Source organism: Danio rerio, chromosome 8 (genome assembly GCF_049306965.1).
Source record: "Danio rerio strain Tuebingen ecotype United States chromosome 8, GRCz12tu, whole genome shotgun sequence".
Lineage (NCBI taxonomy): Eukaryota > Metazoa > Chordata > Actinopteri > Cypriniformes > Danionidae > Danio > Danio rerio.
In genome coordinates, this window is record NC_133183.1 from 55,747,767 (window position 1) to 55,767,490 (window position 19,724).

Sequence of the window (19,724 nt, forward strand, 5' to 3'; positions counted from 1 at the left end):
ATTTATCAATATCGAATGATAAGAAACATGATATTGTGATTATTTTTTTTTTCAATATCACCCAGCCCTACTTCTAACTATCCCCAAATCATAATTGGCTTTATTACTCTGTCTCGTCTACACCAATCAGCTGGTGTGCAGTCTGGTGCAATATGGCTGCCGTCGCATCATCCAGGTGGATGCTGCACAATCATAGTGGATAAGGAGATTCCCCCCAAAAATGTGTAAAACGCTTTGAGTTCAAAAAGAGTATTATTGCAGTATCGATATCGCAATGTGATCATTCACAATAATCACAACGCAAAAATGTGTAAAATGCTTTGAGTGGCTAGAAAAGTGCTATATAAATGTAAGGAATATTATTATTATTACCTGTAGAAGATGCCTTAAGGTTATGCATAAAGGAAAGTCAAGGATGACGTGATCATTGAAGTTATGCAGACGGTCTTTCCACTCCTGGTATCGATAAAATATCCCACACTGAGGGCACTGCTTGCAGAAGGTGCTGACATCTGACAATTAGAACAAGTGTAATATGAGAAGACAATGCAGCTGAGTACTGCACAAGCAAACAGGCAATATATCCTACCTTCAACAATGCACCAATTGGTCAGTATTTTGGCTTTCTGTGTAATTAAAATCGGATCGCTGAGTGGGACATCGCCTGGACATTCCTGACACACGGTTTCATGTGGACAAAGGCTTTGTGGGTAATCCTTGTGTGAAGACGGCAAGCGCATTTCTTCGGGAAGAACAGCAGGAATCTTCTTATGCTGAAGAATGTAATTCACCATATACTCCAATCCCAGACCTCTCGGTGGATACACATGATTGTTTTCCGAGACGCTGTCCTCTTCTGAAAGTGGGATGCTGTGTGGCGAACTAAACAGCTCAGGAAGCGTTTGAAACAGATGCCATTTGGCAATGTATTTGTGCATGCATGAATGCTGAAATCTGGTACAGGGACAAGTCCATGTGTTCAATGGTGCATTGTAAACAACCATGACGCGCCCTAAAGTACTATAAGACGACACACTTGGCTCGAATACAGAAATGAACTTTTGTACCGATGAGATGTCAGTCGAGGTTTGAACAGAAAGTGGTGCGTGTTTACTATCGGCAAGCTGTTGCAAAGCAAGGCATTGCCTTTTCTTTTTGTTGCTGAACCATTTTCCTCTCACCATTTCTGTTAAAACGTCTTCCTTGAGCGAGACTTGATCCGCCAAAGACTTGCACATGCTCGCGGCACTGATATGCATGCACTGGTACAATGGGATGCCGCTCTTCTGTGCAATATTTATGTTGACCTGGCACTCATTTGATTCGCAAACGGTTCGGTTTTCTCCCCATGTCTGGTATTTTACATGAACCGGGAAGCTGTTACCTTTCACGACTTTGATAACAGCATATATCCCGTTTGTTTCATCAACACACTGGGTTGTCAGCTGGAACGTTTCATCGGTGCCAAAGACTGACTCGTCTGGGTGTTTGCGCTCAATGTGCTTTTGTAGGTTGGTTTTATTAATGATGATATGACACTTTGGGCATGTGATTTTAACAATCGGCCGTGTCCGACTCCTGTTAGAACTGATGTTTGATGGTGGGTCTGTGATAGGCAGAGCATTCAGAGTTGGTTCACAGAGTGTCGCATCTTTCAACGTACTGGTGGTGGTCGATGGCGATGTGTTTATTATTGTTGGAGCGGTCGCTGTCACAGTGCTGGACGGTGTGCATTTGACTGTAGGGACAGTCTTAGGTGTACTGATGGCTGGAGCGGTGTTTGCCAAAGTCGGAGAGGTCACCGTCGTATTGGGGCTTGGCAACATTTTGGTGTCTGATTCAGAATGTGGCCTCTGTTTACACACTTCTAAATGGTTTTTAAAACATTCTCTCCTCAAAATTGTCGCCTCACAGTACATACAGTGGAAATGGAGAGCCTTTCTACAGCGGAGTCCACATCTATGTGTGGTATATTCTAAAAAACAAAACAAAAATAATTATATATAAATGTATTTGTGTACATTTTTTATTTTTTCCAGATCTTCACTAGTTTCTCACAGACATCTTTAGTCAAATCACATTCCTAGCCAAGACACATCTCTTTCAACTAATCTGATTTCTGCAAATAATTTGTGTTCTGTCTTTCTGCAGTCTGATGTTTCCCATCAGACTCAAATCAATGTGACCTGCTTTGATTACTACAGTGAACTTTGGGTAAGTTCTCTGTCCACACACCATGTTGCTTGGCAAATGTTAAGCGAACTGATCATGTCAAACAAGACTCAAAAGTAGGGGTGTAACAAATCACGGTTGATTGGTGATTTGGACTGATCACAGGGCTCGAAATTAACCTTTTTGCTTGGTAGCACCGGTGCTCCTAACTTAAAAAATTTAGGCGCATCAGCCAAAATTTAGTCGCACCCACCAATTATGAGCACCGTTACTACAAGTTTTATACAAACAGATTTATTGTATTTGAAATCAACACTAATTAAACTAACAAGAAAAAAATAATAATATATATATATATATATATATATATATATATATATATATATATATATATATATATATGTAAGCGTGAGGAAAATATGTCTCAACGAAATCCCGTTATCACAAGAAAAAAGATTTTTATAACAGAACTGAGTGAGCAAAGCGTACACGGAGCGCTCACCGGCCCTGCACACACTGCTTGACATGAATCTGTTAAGGGTATAACTGTGCTGTTCTCACTAGTGCTGTCTGATATTGCACTGATGCTTTTGACACATACTGTACCTTATTATATGCATACGTCATGTTAATAGCAATACTGTCTTTTCATGAGTAGCGATAATAGTTTACTCAGTGTAAGCCCGTATGCGATGGTGTACGTGGTGTTCAATTTGACATATAGCTGCCCCTTGCACGGCTGACAGCATCTGGCGATTATATGAAGGATTAAACAGAAGCTCTGGTGCTAGATGTGGCAAACAGTTACCTGAAAATTTCATCTCACAGACTTTTCATAGCGGACTTGAAGCCAACAGAAGTCTTCTACTCTTGGAAAAGTGTAGATGGTGGATTAACATTCAGCACATGATCACTAGTAAGATGTGTCATTATTTATAACTTTGGATGCCATGGTTTCTAAAACTAAATCTGTCTGCGTTATCTTCATTCTCATCTTCAGCGCTTTAGTTTTCCGCGCGCGGTAGTAGCTCTCCCTGTCATCTGATGCCAGAAGGCGCTGACTGAGTGATTGACAACTGATATTAACCAATCATTCGCGTTCAGTGCTAGAGCAGTGGTGGGCCAATAAGAAGAGCGCGAAGGCGGGGCAAGCATTACGGACTTGGATTTGTTTACTGCAGCAAGTTGACATGACAACTGTTTTAAACCATTCCTGAGCGCTGCGTTTCGTGTTCCAAGTGCAAACAAAGAGCTTAGAGATGCATTCTGCGTGAATGTATCCTGAATCTGCGCATGTGCTGAACATTTTGCAGTAAAAACTGGTCGCACACAACAATTTTAAGCACTCGCAGAAATGCTCCCAAATATATTTTAAGGTCGCATTGATAAAATTTTGGGCGCATATGCGACCAAAATGGTCGCAATTTCGAGCCCTGGATCACAACCCGCAGGTTAATATTTTTTTTTTTACTGGTAGATTAATCCTAAATTTGTAACGATCACAGAGAGATCACCTCTGACGTCATTCAAATATCATGTATAAAAGCATTTAGGCTTTTCTGTAAAATATAATGATGACAGAAGAAGTTGTGGTAGGTTATTCGGGATGTGGTGGGTTTCTTAGGTTACTAAAGGTGTTTTCTTGTCACTACTTGTTTAGCCCGCATCAATGCAATCAGTATAAGCTGCATGCATACCCCAAAATCCCCAAATCAATATCGTAATAAATATTATATTACAATAACTAAATATGTTCATCTGGAGCTGTATCATTGAACATAAACAGTTAAACAGTCAGTAATATGTTTTATTAATATTATTAGGTCACACTTGATGGCTTTTGAACTATGTTACATTGCATCTACATGCCAACTAATTCTCATTAGATTATAAGTAGACTGTTAGGTTGAGGTTAAGGTTAGTGTAAGTTAACATGCACTTGCAAAGTTTCTTATAGTCAGTTAAATGTCTGTTGAAGCAGCAGTCTCAACAGATATTAAGCAGAAAGTCTACTAATACCCAAATGGACCATCAAAATAATTAATGATTCAACAATTCACACTTAAAACTTCATGTTTTGTTATACTGTAGGTCAGGGGTGTCCAAACTCAGTCCTGGTGGGCCAGTATCTACTATATACTAGAACAGGGGTGGCCAACCCTGTTCCTGGAGAGCCACCTTCCTGAAGATTTCAGTTGCTGAAAAAACAATTCAAACACACCTGAACCAATTAATTAGGAACTGAACACCACGTGATAATTACAAGCAGGTGTGTTTGATATGGGTTGCAACTGAAATCTGCAGGAAGGTGGCTCTCCAGGAACAGGGTTGGCCACCCCTAGCTTAGAAGGATTAATAAACATGCAAATTCTTATCATTTGTCATTCATGTTGCGCGGGTTTGAATTGAGATCCCGATCTTTTAATGTTTAATTGTGCAGCTTTACACTGAATGCATTAATGCAAGCTAAACAAACAGTGACAGAAAACACCTTTAATTAATAGTCTAAGAAAGCATTTAGGTCCTACCACAACTTCTTCCGTCATCATTATATTTTACAGGGAAGCCAAAATGCTTTCATACACATGATTTGAATGACGCAGGAGGTAATCTCTGCAATTGTTAGAAATATTAGATTAACCTACAAGTTCAAAAAAGTTATTAATCCGCAGGTCACGTGCGTTTAAAACCGTGAACTGTGATTCTTACAGATCACTGATTAAGCGGGGTCCGTTACAGATAATGTGCCTAATGTGCATGATTAAACATTAAAAGATCGGGATCTTAACAACCACACAACATGAACTATAAATGATTGTGATTTGCATATTTATATTATTATTTGCATATTATATTAAAACGTTTATTAGTCCTTCGAATCGCTGCATTCAAATCTAAAAACGCAAAAATCAAGAAAGAGATTTAGTCTTTAGTCTTTTGAGTTAGTTATGAAGTTACAAACAGTCAAATAACAAAGAAGTATTGAGATTACCATCACCATCATGTAGTGCTGTGCAATTAATCAAAAATTTGGTTTCGATTTTGGTTTCTAACGATTATGAAAAACCATTAATCGAGATAAACGATTATTGCATCCTATACCGCCCCCCTTTCCAGTTGTACACATATTTTGCTCTGCAAAGCTCAGTTCCACGTGAAAATGACTAAAAGCATGTGCTGTAATGTAACGTTTACAGCATGGGATGTGCATCATTCATTGATGTACGTTCGAATCATTATTTTCTTTTTTTTTTAAGTGCGAAAGATTGCATGCTGCTGTGTGTGTGTGCGCGCCGTGCTTAGCCTTAGACAGGTTTGGAGACGACACACATCTAACGGCATCTTAATGTGAGCGCTTTAAAGCTCAAATGCATGCATATTTGTGTCAGAGCGCGGTGCTTAGTGATTATTTATATTTACCCTCATTTGTGTAATAAACAAACAAGTTGAGAATCAAAAGACATGTGACAGAGAAACCATATCAGAGCCGCACTATTCTTAAAGTGACAGCGCAAAATATTCCTGCTGCTGCCTGTTTTTATTATTAATCAAACAACAAAGGGAGAAAATCCCTCACTGCTCTTGACAGAAGGACTGCTGTAGCTTAAGTTTTTTTCCTTTAGTGAAGATGCTTAAAACACAGTTTTAACATAACAGATTTAATAACTCATTTCTAATAGCTATTTTCCTTTCTCTTTGCTATGATGACAGCACATTATATTTTACTATATATTTTTCAAGATACTAGTATTCAGCTTAAAGTGATATTCAAAGGCTTAATTAGGGTAATTATTCAAGTCATTGTATAACAGTAGTTTCTTCTGCAGACAATCAAAAATATATATTGTTTAAAGGGGCTAATAATGTTGAGCTATTAAAATAGGTTTCAAAATATTCAAACCTGCTTTTATTCTAGCCAAAATAAAACAAATAAGATTTTCTCCAGAAAAAAAATATTATAGGAAATACTGTGAAAAACTCCTCTGTTAAACATCATTTGGGAAATATTTATATATAAAAAAAACTCACAGGAGGGAGAATAATTTTGACTTCACGATTATTCAAAACAATTATCAGTTGATTACAATCATGACCAAAATAATCGTGATTATGATTTTCCCATAATCGAGCAGACCTACCATTATGTGCATTCAACGATGTTCAAAAAATGAAAGTTGTACAGCAACTACATTATTTAAACAATAGGTGGCAACCATCAAAATATGCCACTGAGTAATTTTTCAAAAGTGATCCATCTAGCAATGAAACATGAAGATTTATGATTGTATAACTGAATCATTTATTGAAAATGAGACTATAAATAAATATGGGTTGTACAAATGAAAATGTTGGATTTTTACATTTAGTGTCATCAGCAACAGTAGTAGTAATTAGGGATGCCACGGTTCTCAATATAATATTAACTGTACGGCACGACCTCCACGGTTCAATACGCGTTTGTGAATTGCGGTTTTCTCAGTTTTGCGATTAAATTAGTTATGTGCGTTTTATATCTCCTTGAATTGACTGTGTGTACCTCTAAATCTATGAGCTGAGATGAGGAAACTCCTCCCTGCAAGTAAATATCCAATCACTATACTCTAAAGTTAGGGGGCGCTTGACCATCATTCCACACTTTAACATGGCGAGGGGCGGTGAAGTGAGGCTGAGGCAACAGTACGAGGAAGCGCCGGTGAAGTGAGGCAACAGTACGAGAAAGCGCCGGTGTCTTTCAAATCTCGGGTGTGAGGACATTTCGGTTTTGCCTGTAAGTATAATGCCAATAAAAGAAAAAAACGGTGAACAAAAAATAACTGTGTGCAAGCATTGTTTTACACGTATAACCATGACTGCACATCAGCAGCGCCATCACCCAGCAATATCACCGTCTGAAGGCAGAATAGCAGAGAAGGTAATAAAGTCCTCCAAGTAGCAACAATCCCTCGCTGAATCTTTAAAGCAAACATACCCAACTGGTTCTGAGAGACACATCAAATAACAAAGGCAGTGCGGGTGTTTATTGCTAAAGATTTGCAGCCGTTTTTCAGTGATTGGAGATGCGGGCTTTTGTCATCTCATAAAAGCACTCGATCTACGATTACTTAAGTACAAATTTGTTTATTTGAAATGGTCAATTCATCTTTATTACCTTCACATTTATGTTTATTTTCAAAGTTTAGGATTTTACGTGTTCCCCAGTTTGTACATGGGCTACCAGCAGCTGTGAGATTTCAATGTTAATTTTTTTAATACAATACACTAGGAACTAGTGTACTTTTCTTGGCTTTTAAGTAAAACAAAATAAGTATTGCAATAAATCGTTTTTATTTTTTTCTCCTTAACCTTTTACTCTTCCTATTGCCCATAGAATAAAAAATAAAAAACATGTGTCAAGCCATGAGAACCGAACACCGTGTTAAAAAACTGAGGTATGTATTGAACCATGGGCTAACTGTATTGTTGCATCCCTAGTAGCAACAGTGAATTTTTCACAGTACTGAATATTTTACACTTTATTTTTATTCAGTTGATTTTTCTTTATTTTATTTTTAATAGAATAACAGCTTCTAAGTTGTTTGTTAAAATCAAAAGTGTCTTGCAGTACTGTTTTTGTAAGAAATGAAAAGCAAATGACATTAGTCTCCTCCTCTTTTAGGCTGATTTGAAAAATGGTTCGATCCTTGACAATAAAAACATAATGTGATCCGAACCATGAGATTTGTGATCCGTTACACCACTATTAAAAGAGACCTTCAATTTTAAAATATTGTTAGCTGTTCTCTAATTTAATCTTCCTATTTACACAGTATACCTCCAAGAACGAATGCTCTTCTACAGTGGGCTTTCAGATGTACTTCGAGTTTGCTCCGTCTGGAGGGCTTGTACACACTGGTCGCACAAAAGGGACAATGAAATTTGTTGCAACATTTTGTGCATTTCTCCAACTTCGGGTACGGTTGATTTTTCTGAATCGTGATGTGTCTCTGGAAATAGGAAACAAAACATAAAAAACATAGTAAAATCTCATGTTTTTAAGTCAAGACCTGAACAGAACAGACTTTTTTTTTAGATACAATGGACACCCTATGATCATCCCCCAAGCATTTATATATATATATATATATATTTGTAATATTTTGTTTTCATTTAACATTTTTTAAGGTTAAACAATAAAAAAAACAGTACAATACCAATAAAAAGAAAAAAAATTACGAAATAATTGACATTAGCCGACATATAACACAACATACGTAGCAGCATAAACATTAAAAACAAAAAACGATGACAATATTCAAGTTTTTACAAAGTCATTGTCATGAATATATGGGTTCTGTGAAGTTTCAAGATATAATTGTTCCATTTGAATGACATAAAGCAGTTTGTTCAACCATCTCTTAAAACAGGTAGCCTTTGGAGAGGAGATTTCCAATTAAGTATTGGACAATTAAGTCCAATGTTTGGAAGATATGTATTTTTTTATGAAAGAGCCCCTATTATGACTTTTTGAAAATGAACTTCCATGTAGTGTGTAACACAGCTCTAAGTGTAATATCCAGCTCATAACAGAAAGTTATTATAAAAGAGTCGAGTGCTTTCTCGAGTGCTTTTTTCTTGAAGCTTTCTAGTGCTTCAAATAAATCATCTTGATAACGAGTCTTTAGCCGTTTCGGCGTGACGTCTATACGAAACAAGCCGTTGTGGCGGGAACAACTGATTTAGCCAATCACAACAGTCAGACGCATTTACGTCCGCGCGGTTTGTGAGAATAAAAGCCTTTGAATATTTTTCCAGACACATTTAGCTGCTAGAAGTTAGTCAGATCACGTTTATATGTTCTTCTTAATGGCAACTGTATAAATAATTATCGATGAGATGCTTATAATAAGCCGTTGTTTGTTTACCTTCAAGCTTTGCGTTAGCCTTTGAAACAGCCTGTGAGCGCCTGCACACACACATATTATGAACATCTCGACATGCGAAAGTGATCCTGCGAAAGTTGTTCACAATATTGATCATCCACAGAGTTTGTAATTTAGTCAAATGTTTACAAATACAAGCGCAGCCGTTTAAAGCTCATTTGTGGTGAATGATGTCAGAATTTACCGGTATTTTGGAATGGATGTGTGAATGCTCTTTTCCGGAAAATTTCCGTAACGTCCTCGCCTGTGTGAACAGCGCTTTTTTAAATACACCGGTAAAGTCGTTACGGAAATTTTCCAGATATTAACCGGTATCACTGTGTGAAAGGGGCTAATGAAAGTGTTTTTGACCTTGCATGCATATAAGACTGTTGTTGGAGACCCTTAAAACAAAAATATGACTTTTTAATTTTTAATGTATAATAGGGGCTCTTTAAGTTCATTCTTATCTATCTATTTATAGTGCTCAGAATAATTGAGTACACCACATTTTGAAAACAAACATTTTTTTTATAATTTCTCAGTGAATATAGGCAATGTATTATGGTGCATTTACACAAAACAGATTTATTAAACAGATATATTTTTAAATAATATTTTAAATCACCAAATATATTTAGAAATTGACAGATAATACAATTAAATTTGAGCAAATTATTGCAAAAATAAATTACAACCTACAAAATTGTAACTAAATTTCTATATATTTTATTATTTCTATATTACATCTGAAATGATGGTGTCAAGAAGCTTTAGTAAAACTTTTACTAAAAAGCTCAAACTTCGATGGCGTAGTGCTGTCACACATCACAGCAAGAAGGACGCTGGTTCGAGTCTCGGTTGAGTCAGTTGGCATGCCTGTATGGAGTTTGCATGTTCTCATGTTCGCGTGGGTCTCCTCCGGTTTCCCCAAGTCCAAAGACATGCGCTATAGGTGAATTGTGTGAGCTAAATTGCCCGTAGTGCATGTGTGTGAATGAGTGTGTAGGATGTTTCCCAGTAATGGCTTGCAACTGGAAGGTCATCCACTGCGTAAAAACAAATGCTAGATAAGTTGGCGGTTCATTCCGCTCTAGCGACCCCGTTTTAATATGGAAGGCCGTTGGGGCCAAAACGTCTGCAACAAACGTGTTAACACGTAATTGCGTGTTAACACGTAATTTACGCGTTAACACGTCATTTACGCGTTAACACGTTGGTACGTGTTAACACGTCATTTACGTGTTAACACGCAATTTACGTGTTAACACGTTTTTTTTAACTAGTCTCATTTTTAAAGTGCTATCATTTACTCATTTCTCCAATTAACCTACTTATTATAATATGTGTAAAGTAATTTCACTTAAATCACAATAAATGCTTTGCAGTCAATGATCTGTAGCAGATATTTAGCATTATAAAAGGCCAGACATCTTCTGTAATGTTATGTTTGATGGCATAATAATGTAAAATAATAATGTTTGTTATTCAGCTGCTGTGATTTCTTTGAAATATGTGTGCAGAGAAATCAGAATGAGATTAATTTGACAAGTGTGTGCAAACACACTATTTTTTCAGGAACACAAACATACAGTATATACAAATCAACACAAGAACACAGAATGACATAAGTGGATAAAGTAAATAATAAAACATTGGTTACAAAATCATATACAGTAAGGGTTGTGTATATGTATGAATAAAAACAAGTAGCAACTAATCTAATAAAAAAGATCTATAGAGATAAAGATGTGTAGAGATCTGGAGGTTGGGCAGGTGCAAAGCAATAATCCTCTCCGCTGTCCTGACAGTCCACTGCAGTCTTCTTGTGTCTGATTTGGTGATTTCTAGATGGCACTTCAGAGTTTTTTTTTTTTTTTTGAACTTTTTATACATTTATTGTTTGCAAAACTTTACACCATATACTTTTGGTCTCTGTACTGGAAGCTCCAAATCACCAAGACAAAACACTATTGTGTACAAACAATTGACAATAATTAATTGACAAGTTTTGATAAAACTGTAAGCTCTTTTCTGCCTGGTAAGAACAGCCCAAGTTATGATATACTAAATCAAAATTAGTATATCATACAAGACAAAAAGTCAACAAGACAAAAAGTCGAAATAATGATTTATTAACTCAAAATATGACTAAAATCTGTAGAAATTACATAACGACAATAGATGGCGACAAATCACCATCTAAATGTGTAACTTAATTCTCTAAAGATGATTAATCTAATCAAACTTTTTTCTTTTTAAAAGAGTTATTGAATCTTTAACTGAATGTCATTTTTTTCATTCATTAGCTTGTTTATAAAAACTGCATGCAAGAACTTAAACTCAAATGGTCCATGGTAATTTTGTCAAGTAACTTTGCAATGTAGTGGGTAACACATGCAGTTTAGGTCAATTCAATATGAAGTGAATTTAAAATAATATTTCCCACATTATCTTTAACTAACCAAGGACATTTTCACAGTATTATGCCACAGTATCCAATAAAACAAAAATTCTTCTGGAGTCATAAGTCTTATTTCTTATAGTTTATATAAGTGATATGGGTCGATCAATTGTTACTTATGCAAACTTCAATACTTTCTTTAAAATATTAAAGGTGCTGTAAGCAATTTTTCATCTTAACAGGCTGGCACAATTCGGCGACTCTCAAAAAAAAAAAAAAATTGTGGTTAGGCATGCACAGAGCATTTTTCTCACAATGAGTTTCTTCTATCATTCATCCAACCAAGTTCGTTCTTCCGAAGTGATCTGGGAACAAGGTCAGTGCTGCAAAGAGCTTGTAAAGCCTGCCCTGGCTCATTTAAAGTGACCAGCGCAATGAATGATAAATGTCAGTAATAATCAAAACAGTTTAAAACGGGCTTCTCTAGAAATGTAAATATTGCACATAATATGAAAGATTGTGTTCAAGCATATAGCTGACTTGTGCACTTCATGCTATTCTTTCTTGCTCATTTTGTAGATAACAGACCAACAAAAATTTCATTAAAATAAAGATACAAATTATATCAAATGAGTTTTAAAAAGATATGTTTTCCAAGAAAGATACAAGTGTATGTTTTTGTTCCTGCCCATGAATAGATGATTTCTTTTGTTCTGTGGGAAATAAGGGTTTCTTTAATGCTCCACTGTAATTGGGTCACAAACCCCTGTCATTTGTTTGCTACATTTTTAATTTGTCATTACGTTAAAGATTGTCATAAGCATCTGATTTTTCCTCATTCTAATGTGCTTTCATTTTCTCCTAACTTGCTGCAGGAGTTTTAAAATCCCAACCGATAATGAAATCTGGTTACAGTGCACACAAACCTTAAACGTGCACACACTACAAGACAAAGAAAACTGTGGCATAGCACACAAGATACTATTAAGATTGTGCCTGATGGAGCACATAACCTGATTGCAGAATAACTCTGCTTTAATGATAAGCTAGCTAACAAATATTTGACCAACTGCCAGAGCGAACAGCCTGCAGAATGAAAAAAAAAAATGCTGCTTGAAAAGAGCACGTCCAAACAAATGTCTAATATTATTATAAATAACTATAATAAACACTACTACTACTACTACTATTATTATTATTATTATGGATCAGAGAGAAGACAAAGGCAGATTAACAGAGAATGGATATTTAATGATACTTTAAACAATTTTGAGGTTGTTCAGAAAAGAAATATCATCAATACCAACAAAAAGAAAACAAACAAACAGAACTTAACTTCGGGTTGTAACTGAAACAAGATGATGCCAGTGGAGGTAAACACCGTACAGGATTCACAGGACAAGATAACAGACAGGATAACAAACTGGTGAGCAGGCAGGCAGGCTACATTATCAGGTAAATGCTGTCACACTGTAGAGAAATGAGTCTGGGTAATAACAAATAAATCAGACCATAAATGAGTGATTGTTCCAGGCTTACAGGGTTATGTAGTGTGAGCAATGATGAGCAACAGGAGAAGGTGATTGGTGATTGGTCTGGTGATTGGGGCTGTGCAGGTGCAGTGAATGAATCTGATTGTCCAGAAGGATTCCTGACAATTATTATTATAAGCTAATATCATAATACTGGAATGCGCCATGCTTTGACTGGCTATTTATTTCAAAAGAAAAATTGTTAGTTGTTGCACTGCATAGCCTATAGTGTGGAAAAATATAATTTACAATGCAACGAAACCCTGGTCTGCAGTAACAGTACTGTCTCTCCCTGGGAATTTTATTTTCTATACTTTAATTTTCTAAACCTTACATTTTAATGTTTAAGCATTTTGTTTCATTGGCTACACATCTGGTTCATAGCAACCACACACACAGAATAAAGTGTGGCTAATAAAAAAAAAAGATGGTTTAAGCATATTATAAATTAGCTTATTAATTTATTCATTTGTTAAAACCAACACAATTCCCACCAGCTTTTCTTTTTAGGCTTTCAGGATGTTGTCACAGCCATGAACAGAATAAGTGGCTTTATTAATAGCCTTATTGTTATTATTTGACCAACTGCCTATAGGCACAACCTCAAAATGGTTTCTGGCAGTTATAAAAAAAACAAAAACAAATGCATGCACTCAAGGTGTGCTGCAATTGTCTTTCATATATAAAATAAAAGTTTGTATGTTAGAGGGAAACAGAATTGCGGCTCATCTCGTGCATTTACTTAATTTTATAAAAGCCAGTAAGAGATATGCAAACCGGGACATAATGACACCTATTTTAAGGTTTTGCTTATAGTGGCAGGTAATCAAATATTACCATAATAATAATAATAATAATCATTTATTATTATTATTATTATTAGCAGGTTGTTGTTATTCTGTTCATTGTTGTGACAAGGTCCTGTAAGCCTAAAAAGAACAGCTGGGGAGAATCGTGTCACTTTTAACAAATAAATAAATAAATATATATAAGCTAATTTATAATAAGATTAAATGATAGTTTTTTATAAAATAGTGTAAGTATAAAAAAAATTTAGTCCCATAGCCTAAACTGAAACGAGTAGGCTATAGGCTATAAGATTTTTTTTTTCAGAGAGAGATAACTGCAGGGCCAGGGTTTTGCATTGTGAATTATATTTTTTCAATACTATATCTAACTATTTTGCTTTTGAACTACATAGCCAGTCAAAGCACAGTATAATAAGTAAAACTGGCCACAATTTAGTTTGGATGCGATAAATTGGAAGAAAATATATACATTAAATACAAAGGCTGGTTATTTTACTGGTGATAAGTCACAATACAGTGTAACCTTACATTTTACTCATTATTTTAATTGATAATTTGTTAATTAATACTGGGCGAGGCAGTGGCGCAGTAGGTAGTGCTGTCGCCTCACAGCAAGGTTGCTGGTTCGAACCTCGGCTCAGTTGGTGTTTCTGTGTGGAGTTTGCATGTTCTCCCTGCCTTCGCATGGGTTTCCTCCGGGTGCTCTGGTTTCCCCCACACTCCAAACACATGCGGTACAGGTGAATTGGGTAGGCTAAATTGTCCGTAGTGTATGAGTGTGTATGTGAATGTGTGTATGGATGTTTCCCAAAGATGGGTTGTGGCTGGAAGGGCATCCGCTGCATAAAAACTTGCTGGATAAGTTGGCGGTTCATTCTGCTGTGGCGACCCCGGATTAATTATGGGACTAAGCCGACAAGAAAATGAATGAATAATTAATACTTAAATGTAAAAATGGTATTGAATCTACTTAGAAAGATTTTTTATTTACTTTAAAAAATGTCTGGTGCAAAGTTTAATAGCTGTTAGTTGTGAAAGTTATTGATGTACTCTGGCTCCTTTAAGGGTGGTGCACCGGAAAGTAGGAGAGAGGGAAAAGAAGGAAGTGGAGAAAAGTTCGGCAGATGCAATGCTGTAGTAATGCTGTTTGTGAATGTTATGTTGATGCTCCAGATTAAAGACAAAGAAATGAATTATCACCCTGGTAACCCGCGTTTAATTATGATACCCACGTTGGAGAGACTGGTTTGTAAACAGCCAGAAACATGGGTTACAACAGATTTTCAACAAAAATATTATAAGGAAACTTATTTGACAACAACAGATCCTATAAATGTTATAACAAATGCCCTTAATTACCTAGCCTAGTTGACAGCAAGCATCAAGTGTTTATTGAGATTGTGTCTGTCATCTTTCTTTATGAAGCATTAAACAGAAGGGCGTACGTTGACCAGAGTGATGTTCAGCTGACGAGGTGCATTTATTTAGCCTGTAACCTACCCTATAGATTTTTTTTTTTTGCATATAATGTTCTAAAAATTTCATTAAAATGTATATTTATAGTTTTTATATAAAATATACATATATAAATGGCCTGGATAAATTATGTATTTTATAAAAGGTTTGTTTATGGACTATGCTGGCGCATCTGTGACCAAGACAGAACGTGTTTGTTTGAGATGATCAAGACCCACGGTATCCAGAGTAAACCACCAAATGAAAAAGAAGAATAAGAACCACATCCATCAGGAGGAACTGTGGATGCCAGAGGAATCTGTCTGAAATAGATGTCTTTTTAGTGAACAAGCATGAATAACATGCAGGTTTTTGAGTATGAGGAATTCCCAGCTTCAACTTACATGTTTTTCATGTTTGTTAACCATTTATTAATATGATTTACCATTAACAAAGCATTTGTTAGTGTAATTATAAACCTTATTATAGTCTGAACTCCAGCATTATAATGTAATATTTGTTCATTAATGGTTCTTGTAAGCACTAATTTGTTAACTAACGTATTAATTAACACTGTAACAGACGTAAATAAGCGTTATCTTACATTTCTTTATGCTGAAGGATAATTTTATTTCTATTGTTTATGGGGGACTTTTATTTTGACAAGAAATCGTTTTTTCAGAGCTAAAAAGTTATGATGAGAGAACAGTATGGATAGCGGACATTTCATGACGGTTTAACAGAGCTCGTATTAAAAAGGACGGTTTATAAGTTCATTCCTTGCTGCCAAATATGTTGAGCTCCTTTTAAAGGAAGTGGAGCAGATGACGTAGGCTCAACGTAGCCATTGTGTAACGAAACGATTGAGCGCATCACCACATTAATATTCACGAGAAGGATTACAAGCTGCTACGACAGACACAATCATCGTGACACCACAGCTACGTTTTAATTGAATTATTCATGATGCAGTGACCGAAGCACTACGCTGAGCTTACGGTGACCTTACCTCATCATCCAAGATCATGACGAGAGAGTAACGAACGCGGAAGTGCGTTAAGAAATACAAACCGAAAGCAGCAAAATACAAAGCATCAGAGTTTTGCTGCTGCTTAATGTCTTGTTCATCATGGGTAACACTTTACATGAATAATGATGTATTAATATGTTAACTAAACATTACTTTATTATGAACTAATGATGAGTTAATGCATGCCAATCATGAATTAACTTTAACTACAGCATGAGTCACGAGTTCATGTGTGAATAACGGCTACCTTAATTGTTAGTACATGTTTATGCCTAATTTAACCATCATGTACTCATAATATCTTAATGTATAATTATATTGTGACTTTACTTGGAGGGTCACATCATCATTAATCCATTCTTAACTACTCATAAACTCCTTATGCACGTCCATCTAGTATGTTACACTGAAAAACAATAGAAAAGTGTTCTGTCAGCATAAACATGAACAGGAATTCATGAGTAGTTAAGGGTGAGTTAACAGTAATTTGCCCCTCCAAGTCATTACATAATTATACATTAACAACTTATGAGTTCACGTTAATTACTTTTAGCTTAAACTTAAATGTGAATTAATACATTAATCAACAGCATGTACTAACAATTAATTAAGGTAGCTGTTATTCACACATGAACTCATGTGACTCATGTTGTAGTTTACGTTAGTTCATGATTACTGCATGCATTAGCTTATCATAAAATCATTCATTCGTTTTCTATTCGGCTAACTCCCTTTATTAATCTATGTTCGCCACAGTAGAATGAACCGCCAACTTATCTAGCATATGTTCTATGCAGCAGATGCCCTTTCAGCTGCAATCCATCTCTGGGAAACATCCATTCACACTCATTGACACTCATACACTACGAACAATTTAGCCTAATTTAACTGTATCGCATGTGTTTGGACTGTGGGGGAAACCAAAGCACCCGGAGGAAACCTAAGCGAACCCAGGGAGAACATGCACACAGAACTCCACACAGAAACACCAACTGACCCAGCCGAGGCTCAAACCAGCGACCTTCTTGCTGTGATTCAACAGCACTACTGTGCCACCACGTCGCCATCATGAATTATGAATTTATAATAAACTAATGTTTAGTTTGCATATTAATACATCATTATTAAAGTACTGTTATTGTAAAGTATTACCAAATCAATTATATAATATAAAACAGTATATAATTACAAATAAATATCATATAAATAAATTTATAAATTTATCATTTAATTTTATATATATATATATTCATTTTCAGATAATGATAACTCTTATAAAGACATATTTCTTTAATTCTTTTTTCTTTTTTTAATTATGCAGTGTCACATTTAGTTGGTTCTTATATGAAAGCAAGCAGCATGACTAGAACGCTATTAAAAGGATTTTCACTCCAGTGTGGTGATACATTAAAGTATTTAGAGGCCTAAAAACACCAATAATACACATGGCCACATCTTATAGTACACATATATCACACAGAATAATGGAAATATAAATACTTTGTGCATGATGTATTCAAATAACTGTAAATATGATTTGCTATCAAGCCATATAAAATGTGATAAAATGTGAATATCTGCAAAGTATATGAAATACAAGTTCATATTTAAATTATATATATATATATATATATATATATATATATATATATATATATATATATATATATATTATTTTTTTAAATTTTGAAAAAATGGGCAACACGGTGGCGCAGTGGGTAGTACTGTTGCCTCACAGCAGGAAGATTACTGGTTTGAACCTCGGCTGGGTCAGTTGGTGTTTCTGTGTGAAGTTTGCATGCTTAATGAAAATGGTTTTATATTTTGTATCAAAATACTTTAGTGTCTTGTATTTTGTATTTTTTAAATACTGTAAAATACTTTGAAAGTCTACATAATGACATAAAATGCGGCCTCTGATTGATGTTTTCTCAGTTGTTTGCCCAGACTTGAGATCAGAACAGAAAATGTATTAAGAAGGTCATCAATGCTTGAAGTATTAATGGAAATTATGCTCATATAAAGAAAATAACAGACAAATGGCAGGGGTGTATTTGAGAGCAAGGCAACAATCATTGAAAATGGTATACTGCACAATACCATGAAAAAATATAATATAATGGAAAAAAAAAAACACCTAAAGACGGTGTACTGGAGTTCACCAAGGGGGTAAACGAAGACTTTTAGAGAAGTTAAAGAAGAACTAAAAAAATCTTCAGAAAATGAGTAAACTGCACAAATGGATGGATTGCTGATGTAGATGCCAAGACAATAAGACACACCACATAAAAATAAGTCCTACAGTGGTGACACCTACTTCATTGATTCTTTCAAATGTCAGAATTTTGATCTGCAGGTGCACTTATATAGTTAATGAAGAGGAAAGATGTCAGTCTAAAGATAGCAAAGTGGCACTATACAGTATATGAGACACACATTTAATAATACTCCAGCCTATACAGACAGGTCAAAAACTCTAGACTCCAGACTTCGCAAAAACAGATAAGTCCATTTTTACAGATGTCATGTTTTTACAGATGTCATGTTTTATGTTTTGCATTTGTTACCGCTAAAACACAATTTTATGTGTAGGCCCTACATATTGTGTTGTGCTCCACCCTGCTTTTCCACCCTGGTCTCTCACCAGCTCTCAGGTTAATTAGCTCCCAGCTGCTAATCATTATGAATCTGCCTGAATCAGAGTGTTTTGGCTTTAAATACAGCCCTCTGAAGCTAGAGAGCTGAGGAACACTTCTCCCCAGCTCTGAATAGGAATAGGAATAGGAATAGGAATAGGAATAGGAATAGGAATAGGAATAGGAATAGGAATAGGAATAGTAGCAGTAGCAGTAGCAATTAATTAATTAATTTTATATTTCTTATAATTTTATTGTTCACTTGTGGTTGTGATATTGGTCACTAGTGTTTTTGTAGTTGGATCAAGCCTTAAAGCCAAATAACCTTTATTGTACCATTATTGCGTTTCCGTTGCTATATAGTATTTTGTGTACTTTGAGATTTAAGTTCTAATTCCATATTATTTCACAAATATGTTGTGTATATATATTTTTACAAATTCTTTGTTACACCTTTTAAACAAAACTAGACTTAAAGTAAACAATTTTAATAACCTCTTTATATAACACCCTTTTAAAATATAAGACTGTTAAGAGATTATGTAAATTTTACTGGCCACTCAATGGATGAAAACACAATGATGAGATCTAGTCTAACTCATTATCTGCAATACATGTTTTTTTTTTTAAAGAGATCATTTTCAAGACAGGACTTTCTGTATGTATTTTGTACAATTTTTTTTTTTTTTTTAATGAAAGAGAAACACGAGTTTATAAATGCCTCATGTAGAGGTAAATGCGTTGACCGGTAAGCTGATTTAAACTTGCTCAAGCCCTGTTGCTGTCA

The 19,724-nt window shown here is 35.3% G+C and overlaps 1 protein-coding gene across 4 annotated transcripts in view; it reads right to left on the reverse strand.

The window, feature by feature from the left end:
* LOC794073 (uncharacterized) overlaps nt 1–19,724 on the reverse strand; it is a 34,246-nt gene that overhangs the window by 12,619 nt on the left and 1,903 nt on the right. For all 4 annotated transcript variants that reach the window (XR_012384748.1, XR_012384749.1, XR_012384750.1 and 1 more), the window contains exons 2-4: nt 7,985–8,156; nt 590–1,975; nt 373–512 (exon numbers count right to left, since the gene is read on the reverse strand). Coding sequence is in view for 1 of the 4 variants with exons in the window: in XM_021478485.3 (XP_021334160.1) it covers nt 373–512; nt 590–1,975; nt 7,985–8,156 (1,698 nt within the window). In the remaining 3 variants the exon portion in view is untranslated. The remainder of the gene's footprint in view (nt 1–372; nt 513–589; nt 1,976–7,984; nt 8,157–19,724) is intronic.